The sequence below is a fragment of the Pezoporus wallicus genome, unplaced genomic scaffold (genome assembly GCF_028554395.1).
Source record: "Pezoporus wallicus isolate ANWC-B61680 ecotype Strahan unplaced genomic scaffold, APGP_CSIRO_Pwel_v1 contig_11493, whole genome shotgun sequence".
NCBI classification, from domain to species: Eukaryota; Metazoa; Chordata; class Aves; order Psittaciformes; family Psittacidae; genus Pezoporus; species Pezoporus wallicus.
The window spans coordinates 1,843,260-1,856,426 of NW_026635895.1; the positions used below are offsets into that span (position 1 = coordinate 1,843,260).

The following is a 13,167-nucleotide window of genomic DNA, read 5'->3' on the forward strand; positions in this document are numbered from 1 at the left end:
CAGGACTTACTTACCCTTCGGGTGACTGTAGCAGGTATTTTGGTGTAAGTCCTTTTCAGCCACTGGCAGTGTTTCATGCTCTTTTCAGATTGAGTTGTAACGCAGAGTCAATACGGTAGAGATTTTGGGGAGGAAACGCGTTCAATTCAGAAAGCAGTTAGCATTAATTCTTTTCAACCCCCTTTATACTTTTTTGTGTATGAATCTTCTCATTACTGATCTGTTCTGAAGCAGCTTCAGCGAGCCATTTAAAAGTACTCGTGAAACATCCTCCTTATTTCGAGTAAGGAGGACTGTACCAAACCTGTGCTCTCTTCAAGTGTGCGTGGATGGTTGATTTAAAACCGTTATGGTGTTGCAAATGTCTCTTCTTTTTTAGGATACCTTTTTTTATTCACTGGTGTATGATCCATCACTGAAAACGCTTTTAGCAGACAAGGGAGAAATCCGAGTGGGGCCTCGCTATCAAGCAGATGTGCCAGACATGCTTGCAGAAGGTAAATCTATGATCTTTGATCAGTCAAAACCATTCTTACCTTGCATTATTACTTCTGCTCACTTTCTGAACTAACCTAACCAGTACAGACATAGAGAAGGTAAAATAGTAGGTGCTAGAAAGTAGACAAATACGACTAAATGTCATGAAGAAATGCCTCTTGAATAGCTGCTGAAAGGATGTTATGTTTCCAGATTGTGCATAACACAGTTAAGGCAGTGTTTGTTCATTTAACTGTACAGTGCACTTTAGCTCTTCAATATAGGCCTGATGGTAAGATGCTGGGGACCAACCCATTTTGTAGAATCAGCACATGGTAACAGATCAAGGGAAAAACGTACTCCCTCTGTCCCTTTTGAGACAGGCTCTGCATAGGGAGCGTGTTTGTGTCTTATGTTAAACTAGTGGCTTCCATCAAACCATCTCGCCTGTTCTGTGGCAGGACAGAGACGAATCTCTCCAGTCTTGGCATGTCTTTAAAATCACTGGTATTTAGGTTGTATTTTATCTATATATAATTGAGCACAACGCCCTGCGCCTCAGTCTTTTGCTGCATGGGAGCTTGATTCTTTTAAAGAGAACTTCAAGTGCAATATGTACTTAGTGTTGAATGTTATTTAATGGCAGTGATTGCAGCGGTGTCTTCCGTTTGAGGTGACATTTACTTAGTGCATTTTAAAATAAGCTGGGTGTTTCTCGGTGAAATGTGCCTTCTGCAGTGAGTGCTCACAAACCAAAGTTTCCTCAGGATTATCTGCACATGGATGGATACAATTGTCAAGAATCTCTGTATTACTCCTCAGTAGGAAGAGATGATGTGACAGGAATATCACTTGCAGTAATTCTCAGGAGTTCTGAATGCACCAAATGGGTACATTTGTAACGTTAAGTGGTGTGTTTTCCATTTGTCACGGGCTGCTTTTTTGTTCCTGCACTTGTTTTGTTTCACATAAAACAAGCATTATTTCTACAAAGCGTGCTTATTAAACTGAATAAAACAAGAACAATTTGACTTCTAGCAAGTGGCAGATTGTTTTCTAGTGGAAACATTAGAAATTCCATTTTCTAATGGAATGTTTAGTAGCTCACCTGCATGGTTACTCTTAACTTTTAATAACCAGAAATAAGCCCGAGGAAGTCTTTTCCAGTCTTGTATGTAAGGGATGCAGCCTTGTTTTAGAACAAGTGTGCCTCTCATAGGGAAGCAGCTATTTCTATAGACATTCATATGCCCAAGAGGAAAGCTCCCAAGAGATTAAGACAAAAAGACTTGTCTCAGTGTGTGTATCAGGTAGGCAGGAAGTACTGATGTGCTGGGTTTTCAGGATGAGCTAGGCTTGTCTGCTAGGCAGGAAGTCTTTCCCCCCTAAATTGTAACTCAGCGCAGAGCCTAATTATGGAATAGTGACTACTACGTAGGAAGCAAGAAGTAAATAGTTTTCCCGTGGAAATTTTACTGCTTTTTTTCTCCTTCTAAAATTAAATTCCATATTTATTAAAAGTTCTTCTGGAGCGTAACTTTGAGCTAAATCCTTGCTTCAGTTAAATGAGTAGAAGATCTTTCACTTACATCACGAAGACAGGATTTTGCTGGGTGTTTTTCTCCCACCTCAGTAGTCCCCAAAGTGCAGTGAGTGATGCAGTCGTCTTGCTAACTTGAGTAGGAGTAGCAGTCGCTCAGTTATTAAGGTTCAGAAGGAAGGACCAGGCTGCCCACAAAGCAAAGATCTGTTATGGATCTGTTATGGTATATGGAGCACTTCTTTGGCAGTTCAGTTGGATTAATCTGCATTTATTTCTATTGCCTGGTGGGAAAAAAGAAAAAAGAGCTTGTAGGATAAAAATAGCTGAATTATTCTAGTTCTGCCTGATTGTTATCTAAATGTTTTCATAGCCTGCTGACCTCCAAGGATAAGAAAAGGATGATTCAGCTGTTACTGTGTCTTTATGTAAGCTGACAGCCTGGAAGTTAATCCTTTCACCATCAAGCCTTTACATTCATGAAAACAAACCTAAACCGTGTTTAAAATGAATAGAATCAAACAGATACGTTTGGAAATGATGGGATTCTGTGAGGATTTCTCAGTCTTGAAATAAGCTCTTCAAGCCTATATTGTTAAAAATGGCTGATGAACGATCTGTACGTCCAAATTATGATGCCGTAGTGTTTAACTTTGAAAAACTAAAAACCCCAGAGCAAGCACCTTAAATTAAAAGAGAGGATTTAGATGATTTCGAGTCAGCTGGGTACCACTTCATCTGGTAAGAGTATAATATACTGAAATAGAAAGCATTCCTAACTTGATTCCCACATAACATTTGTCCTTCAGTGTAAAGGAAGGGTACCTTGAATACCTTTCAGGAGTGGTTGGTAGGCAAATTGTATGTTGACAGAAATTCCCCAAAGCCATTTTTGAGAAGATTTAGCAAAAATCAGATTCACACCTCACCAGTTTATTTCTCTTTAGAAGTTCCTGGCGTATAAATGCAATTCCAGTGACTGCAGACGTGTCAGTTCAGATCAGGTTTCTCTCAGATGACCACTCAGAAAGGGGCTGGAACAGAACGAAAGGCCTTCCATATGTGTTCAAAACCCATTAAATGATTTTGCTGTAAACACAGTGATGTATTATAGTAGATTAACACTTCAAGCAGCTGGCATTTTCTGGAGACTGTGGTAATTTATGCCCTGACGGAATGAACTGCCTTTTTTCCCTAGTGTTTATTGGAGAAAGGTAGTCTTTGTGGGAACAGGTTACTGCTTTTTCTGCTTGCACTGATGTTACCATTTTTTTCTGTCCTTGAATAAAACATGCTCTAAAGCCTGGTGTTCAGGCCCAGCTCTGGGTAATGCAGCATACGTCCCCCCCGCCCCATGGGTGAATTGGATAACTTTGTATTTCTCTATCATTTCTGAAACCAGAAGAATGTTTTCCTTTTCAAAAGCCTAAAATATTACAGAGGAAAGCATTCCAGATCAAACCAGTTTTCCACTTTGAGATACATTGAATCAAATCCTTTACGTGGTTAGAGTAAACAAACACAAGCAAAGTTTAAATCTGGTTGAAAATGCCTAAGCCTTGCTTATGTGTGCAGCTGAATTGCTTCGATTACACATATAGTGAAGGCTATAACTTTGGAGATAGAGCAAACCAGATTTCTTTCAGCAGTCTCTTATGGCTTCTGTTACGAGTATCTTTAGGGGTAAAACTATGATCAGAGTTGTCAGATTAAAATGACATCATGGATGCTTGAAACCCTTGCTTCTCTCCTGCCAAGGTCTGACTAGATAAAACCCAGTGTTGAAAATGCTGTGTTTGTGATCCCCAGAGTGAAATGAAGGATGCAGACAAGGTCAAGTACCAGAGTCAGGATATAACAAAACGTAATTATTATTAAAAAGATTATTATTATAAAAAGCTCTAGGACAGATTGGAAAAAGGACAGAAATGAAGCAGGAATTCAGAGTGCAGAGAGAAATGCTCTCCACTGGGATCCAGCAGCATGCTGAGGGTCCATAGTCATCGTCTTCGGTGGTGGGTGGACCCAACAGCGATTGCCTTTTTCCCCCTTTTATAATGCCTTAGGGAGAGGTACCTCTGTTAATGTCACCTGCTGCACATTCCTAGTGGATCACGTGCATCCAGCTTCGCTGGTCTTGCGTGTCTGTCAGCAGTCCTCGAAGTGCTGGACAGCAGTTCCTCACACCAGTCCTTGAGACAGTGGGTGGTGGAGTCTTATCTCTGCTCCTCACACCAGCCTCTGAGACAGTGGACGGTGCAGTCTGATTCTGGTTCAGTCTCTCAGTGCCAAGAGCTCCAGTTTTGCTAGACAAGGCTTGCTAGACTAGTTCAGAGGTTTTGAGAGTCTTCTTAGGTGCTCTTACTACACTGGAGAATGGGAGACTCTTCTACAGCATTGACTCAAGTTCTCGCTCGTGTGATACCAAAGAAGGGCCTTCCTCTGCTTGTCACAACACGTTCTCCAGGAGTTTATTCAGTGAATACTGCAGTTGTGTATTTCCAGATGTGATTCCAGAGCAGGGTGGCGTTCTCCTCCTCTCTACAAAGCAAGAATGAAAAGGTTGATCCTAGAGAGCCAAACCCTGCATTTGGACAAAAGAGTATCTTGTTTCAAGTATCCCTGCTCTACAGTGCAGGAGCCAGGTACCTGGTTCTCCGTATGTGGTGGCCAGAAGCTGCTCTCTGGTGCATCCACCTGTGTGTTTGGTCAGCAGCCTGTAAAATAAGTAACTGGTAAGTTCACGAAAAATCCCAAGCAAAAGGCAAAAAAATCACTATAAAGTTTTGCTTTGCTGTCCTTAAGTATGTGAGCTGTGATTTTTCTTTATGAAACGCCTACTGACCTATCTCCAGCGTATCTTTGTCTCAATTTCTACTGATTTGGCTTAGTATAGCTATAAACCTTGACAGTGCTTGGTTGTCCACGTTTTCTGTTCAGCCCGTATGCCCCTCTTCACACCCTAGGTGACACAAGTGGATTTGAGTTCACGTGTCACGATTAGCAGCTGTTGCATCCTTGAGTTCCTGTAGAGATCTTGAGAGGATGCTTGTCCAAACTCAAATAACTTGGTACTTTTTCTGTGGCATAATCGTTCTGTAATGTCTCCTACAGATGCTTCATTTTGAGGTAGATGATCTGGGTCTCTCAGGAAGCATGTGAACCTCTCCAGTTTTGTCCAGCCATCGCAAGTGCAGAGAACTGATCTGATTTCTCTGCTGACAGTTAACGTGAATTTCCCTTCCTCGCTCCTTTTTTAAACAGATCATACTGCCAAGGTCTTAGACCCTTAGGTAGTATAGAGGTCTTTTGAGTCTTGGCTATCAGAGAAGACTCTAGTCATTGGAATGCCCTCTGAAATCTGGACAATGTTGTAGCCGATAGGAGGGGGAAAGAGGAGAGACAAGACTTGAAATATCCCAGTAAACCTCTAGCTGGTAGCGTGCCTCAGTCACAAGGGCAGTTTTCTTCCTCTGTGTTTTGAGATGACATTAATTTTGTTCTAGCTGAAGGGAAAATTACAGCATATGAAGGTACTTCTAGTCACGTGTTCCATAGATGTGTGAAATGTACCGGGGGATGAGGGGAGCATCTCTGTGGGAAAGGCCCTGGGGTGCTGGCAGGTGGGTGGAGGATGGATGTAAGCCAGCCATGTGCCCTGGCAGCAAAGGAGGCCAGCAGCATCCTGGGCTGTGTCCCCTGGCATGTAGCTTGTAGATCAAGGGAAGTGATCATCCACCTTTACTGAGCATTCATTAGGTCACATCTACATACTGATCCAGGCTTGGGTCCCGCAGTCATAGACTGGTGTGGGTTGGAAGCTTGTCCAGTTCCAAGCCCCTGCGAGCCTGCTTTGAAGAGCAGGCTGGGCTAGAGACTTCTATTAAGAGAAGCTGCAAGGGAAACCTCGAGCTGCTACTTGGTCACCTTCCCTCCAGTGGTGGTGCTGGGATCACTTCTTTGTATATGTTCAGTCACTGCCGTTAGCATGCTCAGTTTCAAGTGACTTTCTCCATGAAGGCTTGGGACAATACACTGAGCTTTTAGCAAATCTCAGTCTGAAAATAAAAGGACACCCAGAGATTAGGAAGTGCAAACACCAGCGTTAAGCTAACAACATTAATACCTACCAAAATTCTTCAATATAGTTAGATTAGAATACGGCGACGTAAGGAAAAGTGTAACATATGCACAGTGTGATTCAGTGTAACGGAGCAGCTACTGACCTTCAACAGTGCTGTTTCTCTTGTAAAAACACGGGGTAATTTATGGGATTTGGCACAAACCCACCACCTTGAAAGTGGGTTGGAGAGGCAGTTAGCCTCTGAACGTTCCCTGCCTGCCTTCAAGTTGCTCAGCTGGTTCAAGAGTGTCTTTGGGCACAAAAAGATTCCCGACCTGTGTTATCCTGGGCAGCATCACGGGGGCAGCTGCTCGCACTCTCAGTGTGCACAGGCTTATCTGAACAGTGGGAAGTACCTGGTAGGAATGTTTTACTGCTAATGAATTGCTTGTGTCCAGTGGTCTGCTCCTCTGGCTCTGCCCGTGGTGCCTGCTGTAAGGATTCCGAGTGCTGGGAAAGTCATGTGGGGCTGGAGAGGACCAGGTCAGAGTAGAAGAATGGTGTCTAGAATTGATTCATCTCAGCTGAAGGTGGATTTCTGCACTAGATCGGAGGATGTTTAAGTTAGTTGAGATGAATCTTCACACAGGTAATAAACACATCGGAGCAAAACTCCTGTTGATGTGCACTCAGATACGTTTTGTTCTCAAACGGGAGTTTCTGGTGGTTGCACTTTTGACTTCAAGTTAACATGTGATGTTTTCTAGAGCATCTTCTAAAAGAAAGAACTGTTTCTTGAGGGTTAGCAAACTGAAATATGGTGGTTACGTGTCCAGCTGGCAGGGTTTTGTCTTGTAGTAAGCTCAGTGGAGTTAATTTTGCATAGTTAACTGTCAAATGCATGATCACCACGAATAATAAAATACTCTCTATGGTGGTGTGCATGTCAGATTTTAATAGGATTATAATATCCTTTATGTCAGTCTTGTCCATCTCTTTCCTAGCGAGTTGGGTTAGTGATTTCTGTTCTGGGCAGCTAGATGCATGTTTATAGCCTTTGGTGAGTTTTACTGTAAATTCAAGCCCATGTGAGTGCCTCTTTGTGCCTCTTTGTCAGTGAAGATTCCCTTTACTTCTGCCTAATCCTGCAGAAGAAGGGGTAAGCCGTAGCCACATGTCCTGCAGCAGCTCAATGAGGTGTTTGTAAACTTTGCATTAGAAACCAGACTTTTTTCTGAAGTCTTTTCAACAGTGTTATTTTAAAATGGTTTTTGCCTTTTGGTACAGTTGGTTGAGGTATTAAGTGCATCTGTCATTGTGATCAAGCTAGCAGTTACATGGATTAAGTCGGTTCCTCCTTATATACTTCTGATACGAGCACTATGCTCACATAACGTGGTAATGTAAATTTCTGAGCCTCAGTTCTCAGATCATTCACAACCTCTATGCTAGCAGTCAAATGATAAATCAGAAGGGTTTGAAACTGTGCTTTACAGCAAACGGATCTTAGAAGTTCAGCAGCTGAGGTTGTGCATGTCGTGCTGCTTGGGGATCGTTTAGTGGTCTTTTTTTCCTCCCCCTCCCTCCCTGTCCCTGCCCTGAATTGTAAAAGCAGGCCTTCCTTTCTCAAGTTTTTATGCTTGAAGAGAAGTCAGTTGGAGTTTTAGAGCCATGATTTCCTGCTGTCTTCAGCTTCTTGAGGAGGCATAGGCATCTTTTCCTATGTTTGTTATCAACCTTATGTTTCTCAGCAACATAGAATCATTGAATGGTTTGGGTTGGAAAGGACCTTAAAGTTCACCCAGATCCAACCCCTGCCGTGGGCAGGGACACCTTCCACTAGAGCAGCTTGCTCCAAGCCCCTGTGTCCAACTTGGCCTTGAGCACTGCCAGGGATGGGGCAGCCACAGCTCCTCCGGGCACCCTGTGCCAGCGCCTCAGCACCCTCACAGGGAAGAGCTTCTGCCTTAGATCTAACCTGAACTCCCCCTGTTTCAGTCTGAACCCATCACCCCTTGTCCTGTCGCTGCAGTCCTTGATGAAGAGTCCCTCTCCAGCATCCTTGCAGCCCCCTTCAGACTCTGGAAGCTGCTCTGAGGTCTCCACGCAGCTTCTCTCCTCCAGGCTGAGCAGCCCCAGTGTTCTCAGCCTGTCTCCATAGGGGAGGTGCTGCAGCCCCTGAGCATCCTCGTGGCCTCCTCTGGACTTGACCTTGAGGGCAGCAGCTAAAGTAGCTGTCTTCCCTTTTTCAGTGAGCAGCATGTATGGTCTGTGCTGCGTTGTTGGTGTGCGATCTTGCGCGTGATTGCTGTTGGAAATACTTATACCTATAGAGCCCTGGCTGAAGCTGTTCAGATACTAAATGAGTTCTGTGGGGTAGTCAGGGTACAGTTACTTGTTAGATGTTGCATATATGCTCATTATCTCAAACAGCGTAACGCAGGTGAGCACTCAAGTCGCGTCTCAGGCAGCAATAGCTTAGTGTTTAATTGACTTTGCTGTTATTTTCTGCCTCAGTGAGTTGGCCTAAATGGACTTTACTGCAAGTTGAGGTTTTTGTTTCCTTTGCTGTTCTGCTGTAAGCTCCACTTTTTCATTTAAGTTTCTTCTGGGGAAGATGAAAACCCAGTATCAGCTGCAGATGAAATGCAGTTTTTACACTTGAACAAGTCAAAATACATTTCATCCCAGGGAGAAAATTCCTTTCAAAGGTATGTTTTGGTTAAATTTATGCAATTGAGTAGTCCCATTTATCTCCAGAAAACTGTGGTCCGGGGGAATTTACATATTTATAACATAAATCATAGTAATTCATTTTACTTATTTAAATACAAACATTGCAGGACCCCGAGATTTCATTTTGATCTAGTGGGTGGTTGGGTTTTTTATAGACTCCTGCGTCTATGCATTGTGGTCTAAGTATTTTAAATACAGTTAATATTCACATGGAGTATGGTACTGTCACTATTTATACACAGAATCCTGCTTCCCTAAGAAGTGTATTACTGCCTGTGGTGGTATTTCAGGCGTTCAGAAAAGCTGTTATAGTCGTTCTGTGTTCAGATTGGAATAGGTGCTAGACCACTGCACAGTGTCTCCCACCCAGAACATCATCTCAAATGGGAGTGCGGGGTGGGGAACCTTGGTGCAGGTCACGCTGTTCAGGTTTATTCACAGATGTCAAAGGAGAACAAGAAGCTAATTCCAGAATAAAGGGGAATTTCAGGTATCTTTTCATTAGTTGAATACCTACAATTGCCTTTGAAGTGAAGGTGACCTTGTAGTTTTATGCAGTATGGTAATTTAGGTCGTTGCCTTTAGATTTGCCATAAAAAGCTAAAATGAAAGGGCTGACTTTTTATTAGTTAATTTTTGTGACAATGGAGATTCTACCTAAATGTGATTTAATGAAAGGGCTATAAAGTGAGGAATACTGTGATTGTAGGACATTATGTTTCCTTGTTATCTGACCTGTGGAGGTCCCTTTTTGCATACTGTTCTACAGGGTTTTGGGGAAGAGGCGGCCTAATTTGTTTCTTTCTTCCAGCACTGGGCATTCACATAAGCCAGGTCTTCTTGATGCAGCATTTAGGGAGGAGCTGGTCATTACTGCATGGGTGCAGTTTAGTTTATTCTGAGCCCAGCTGTAATTCTTTCTGTTTATTCCTAGGAGTTTAGAACTTGATGAATTAAAGCTCTTTTGAGTGCTTTGTGAAGTCTTGTCTTTCCGTCGTCGGTGATTGATTTATAGGTACTGTAAGGCTGAGCACCAAGCTCCTTGGAGTTGGAGGTGATCTTAATTCCCAAAGGGTTTGTCAAGTGAAGGATGACTGCATTTTTTTCACAGACCTGAGCTCTAGAGGGTAGGAGGTGATGGGACTGTGCTCAGTAGCAGTTTGAATTACTGCAGACAAATAATGGGCTTGTATCGCCTGGTATCTTTAATTTATAGTCCCTGTACAAGTAGTCTTTATACAGCTTGGTTTTGATTTCTGGTCTTCAGACAAGCATTACGTTCCCAAATTGAGCTGTACCATAAGATGCGTGTAAACAGGCAACTCATTATGTGAATGGCTAATGAAATCTTGCATGTGTATCTGTCAGGCAGGCTAAAGGGGGGGATGCTCTGCGGCTGAAAGGTAAACGGATAACTTTCCTCTTGCCTACCCTTCTAAAATAATCTCGGCTTTCTCGTGTTGCTTTGATCAGACACGTTATTCGCACATAACTCAGTTTTATTTTTGGCAGAGTTAAGTGTAAGCTTTAGAGCCGCTTCCTGGCTGATTTGTGATTATCAGTGCTGGGGGGAATCGCAAATGATAAGTGAGTACTGAGAATTCTGTGTCTGCAGAGCTTTTATAGCGAGGAGGAGTGCAGTTTCTGTTAGCTGAGGCCAGCAGTCAGCGCGCTGTTTACCGTGAATTCCACTTACACAGAGCTGAACTCATTAAGTGTCAGTAGATGGTTTGTTCATCCACCCGAAAGATGGCTTTCCTCCTATACCTCCCGTTAAGTGTAGTCTCCCTATGGCAGTTCCTTTGATGTTTTATAACCTGCTTTCTCTGTTCAGCTGTATGTTCCTCCCTGTTAGGTTGTTTGCGAGAAGCTGGGTGGTAATTAACTTCTGTGCATGAGTGCATAATTCATTTTCTGCAGTAGGATTATGCTGGCTGCCTTGGAGGGGAGCTAATGAACTCTTCATTGAAGGAGAAAGCTCCGATTTTACTGTAGACAGGCTTAATACCCGGAACTTTGTTTATACCTGGACGGTAGGAGAAAATCCAGTGTGATGCTGTTTTCCTCCTCTGAGTTAGAGGAGAAGCTTGCAGACAGACAGTCTTAATAGCAGCATGGGAAGGTGGTTCATGAATTGAAGCCTCCATTTCAGTGATGAGTTGGCTGTTTTTTCAATCTCAACACATGAAACGATGCTCTAAAACACATCTAGGAGCACCTGCAGTTAGCATACTGGCAAAGAGTTCTGGCAGAAGTCATCTAAATGCTGTATCTGCTAAATCTGATCCCATATGTCAGCAACAGTTTTGTTGCACCTGCCCTAAGGGAGGGTAAGAGCTGACAAGTACCTCTGTTAGACATCCTTGCAGTGCAGCCAAGAGATATTCCCGTTTCACAGGTATGAAACTGAAACTCAGGGATGAAGACGCTGAATTTACTTCTTAGATACCTGCTAAGCATTACAGGTATATAAACATCTACAAATGCCTTCATGCTCCTGTGCCTGATTTCAAGAGGTTGTACCGAGCCCTGAATGAGCTTCCATAGTAGGAGGAGCTCTGCTGTACAACCTATTGGTCTCGTGTCCAACTGCTGTCCGTGGATATGCCTGCTTTCTTAGTGTGACCAAAAAATCACAGCTACAGAGTTTCTGTCCCATGCGATGAAGGGTTTAGCAGCCAGTACCTCTGTTTTGCATATGAGGAAAGATGGGATTCACTCAGAAAGATAAGCACTGCAGATGTTCAGCTTGTATATTTGGGTTGAAGTGACTGCTGAGGTACTTCTGGGAAAGGAGACTCAAAAGGCATTGGGAAAAATGGGGCGAATTGTGCAGAATTTATGGGTAAGACTTTGGCCCTGAGCAATAGCTGTTTTTCAGTTGGGTACCGCATCACCTGTCTGTCATTAAAAGTGGAGTTGTTTCCTTGAAAACAGTTTTTTTTAAAGAATCCACCTTGTAGATTTAATATTTCAGTTTCTTAGAAGGATCCAACATTGCAGCATCGTTCCCTACCTGTGAAATTAAAATAGCTGCACTCCAAGCAATGTTCCTGCTTCGTGTTGCAGGTTCTTCTCTTTTAGTTGAACACTTATCCTTGCCTTTGCACTGAAGGCCACCTTATAGTTTTATGCACTATATTAAGAAGAAGAATCAATCTGCGTTGCAAGAAGAACATAGAATCGTGCTGAATTAATTACCTTGGGGGTATTTATCTACAGGAAGTGAAGTCTGACTAAGTGCGTCTTTAATTTCTTGCAGATCGTCTTAATTGCATTTGGTTAAAAGTAGCATTTGGTTTATTTCTGTAGAACTGTTCTTGTTGGGGGGGCAGGATGGGGGGGATGTATCATACTTTCCTCTGTTTAAAAAGACCAACCGAAATGCAGAACTGAATTTTTTTGGGGGGTTTCTATCTTTTGTGTGCTTTGTTTGCTTGGTTTGGGTTTTTTTGGGGTGTTTTTTTTTTATTAGAGGAGAACCACGTGAAGTGTGGCATCAAATGATTGATGAGGAGAAAATCGGGTGCATTTCTGGCCTTTTACTTGTGTTTCCCAGTAAAGTGAATCTTCAGGGTCAGATTGGCTGTAATAATACCATAAGCAGTGCTCAAAATCAATTGGATACACTAGTGTGTCATACCAGCCATTCAAGAAGGTAGCTTAGCACTTCTCGGGAGCTGGACCTGGTGTGGTGGTGGGGAAAGGTAATGCTTGTAAAACAAATTCTCTGATGCAGCACTGAAAGCGTTAGAAGTTAAACTCCCTGTCCTGGGTTCAGCAGTAGCAGTCATTTTTCTCCTCCTTGGTAGCTGGTGCAGTGCAGTGTTTTGAGTTTCAGCTCGGAAACAGAGCTCATGACAAGGATGTTTTGGTTTGGCCAAGGGCTTTGTGAGCCTCATGCTCTGCCAGGGTGGAGGGAAGCCGGGAGGAAGCAGAGACAGGACACCTGACCCAAACTGACCAAAGAGGTATTCCATACCACAGCACGTCATGCCCAGGATGTAACTGGGAGTTAGCCGGAAGGGCTGGGGGACTGCAGGGTTGGAGGAGGCATCGGTCAGAGCTTGGTCAGGCTGGGGGGGCAAGTTATCAGTCGGCTGGTGGTGAGGTGCTGTATTCTCTTCCCTTGTTATTTCCTTTATCATTGTTATCATTGGTGGTAGCAGCAGTGATTTGTGTTATACCTTAGTTGCTAAACTGTTCTTATCTCAACCTGTGGGAGTTGCATTCTTTGTGATTCTCCTCTCTGTCCCTCCGGGAGTAGGGGGAGGGCAAGAAAGGGGGGGAAGTGAGCGAACAAGCCGTCTGGCTGGGTTTAAACCACGACAGTTCCTTTTGGCGCCCCACG

The 13,167-nt window shown here is 43.3% G+C and overlaps 1 protein-coding gene across 5 annotated transcripts in view; it reads left to right on the forward strand.

Annotated features, from left to right (window-relative positions):
- MTA3 (metastasis associated 1 family member 3) overlaps positions 1-13,167 on the forward strand; it is a 121,478-nt gene that overhangs the window by 31,408 nt on the left and 76,903 nt on the right. For all 5 annotated transcript variants that reach the window (XM_057398536.1, XM_057398537.1, XM_057398539.1 and 2 more), the window contains exon 6: positions 380-497. In XM_057398536.1, the coding sequence (XP_057254519.1) occupies positions 380-497 (118 nt within the window). The remainder of the gene's footprint in view (positions 1-379; positions 498-13,167) is intronic.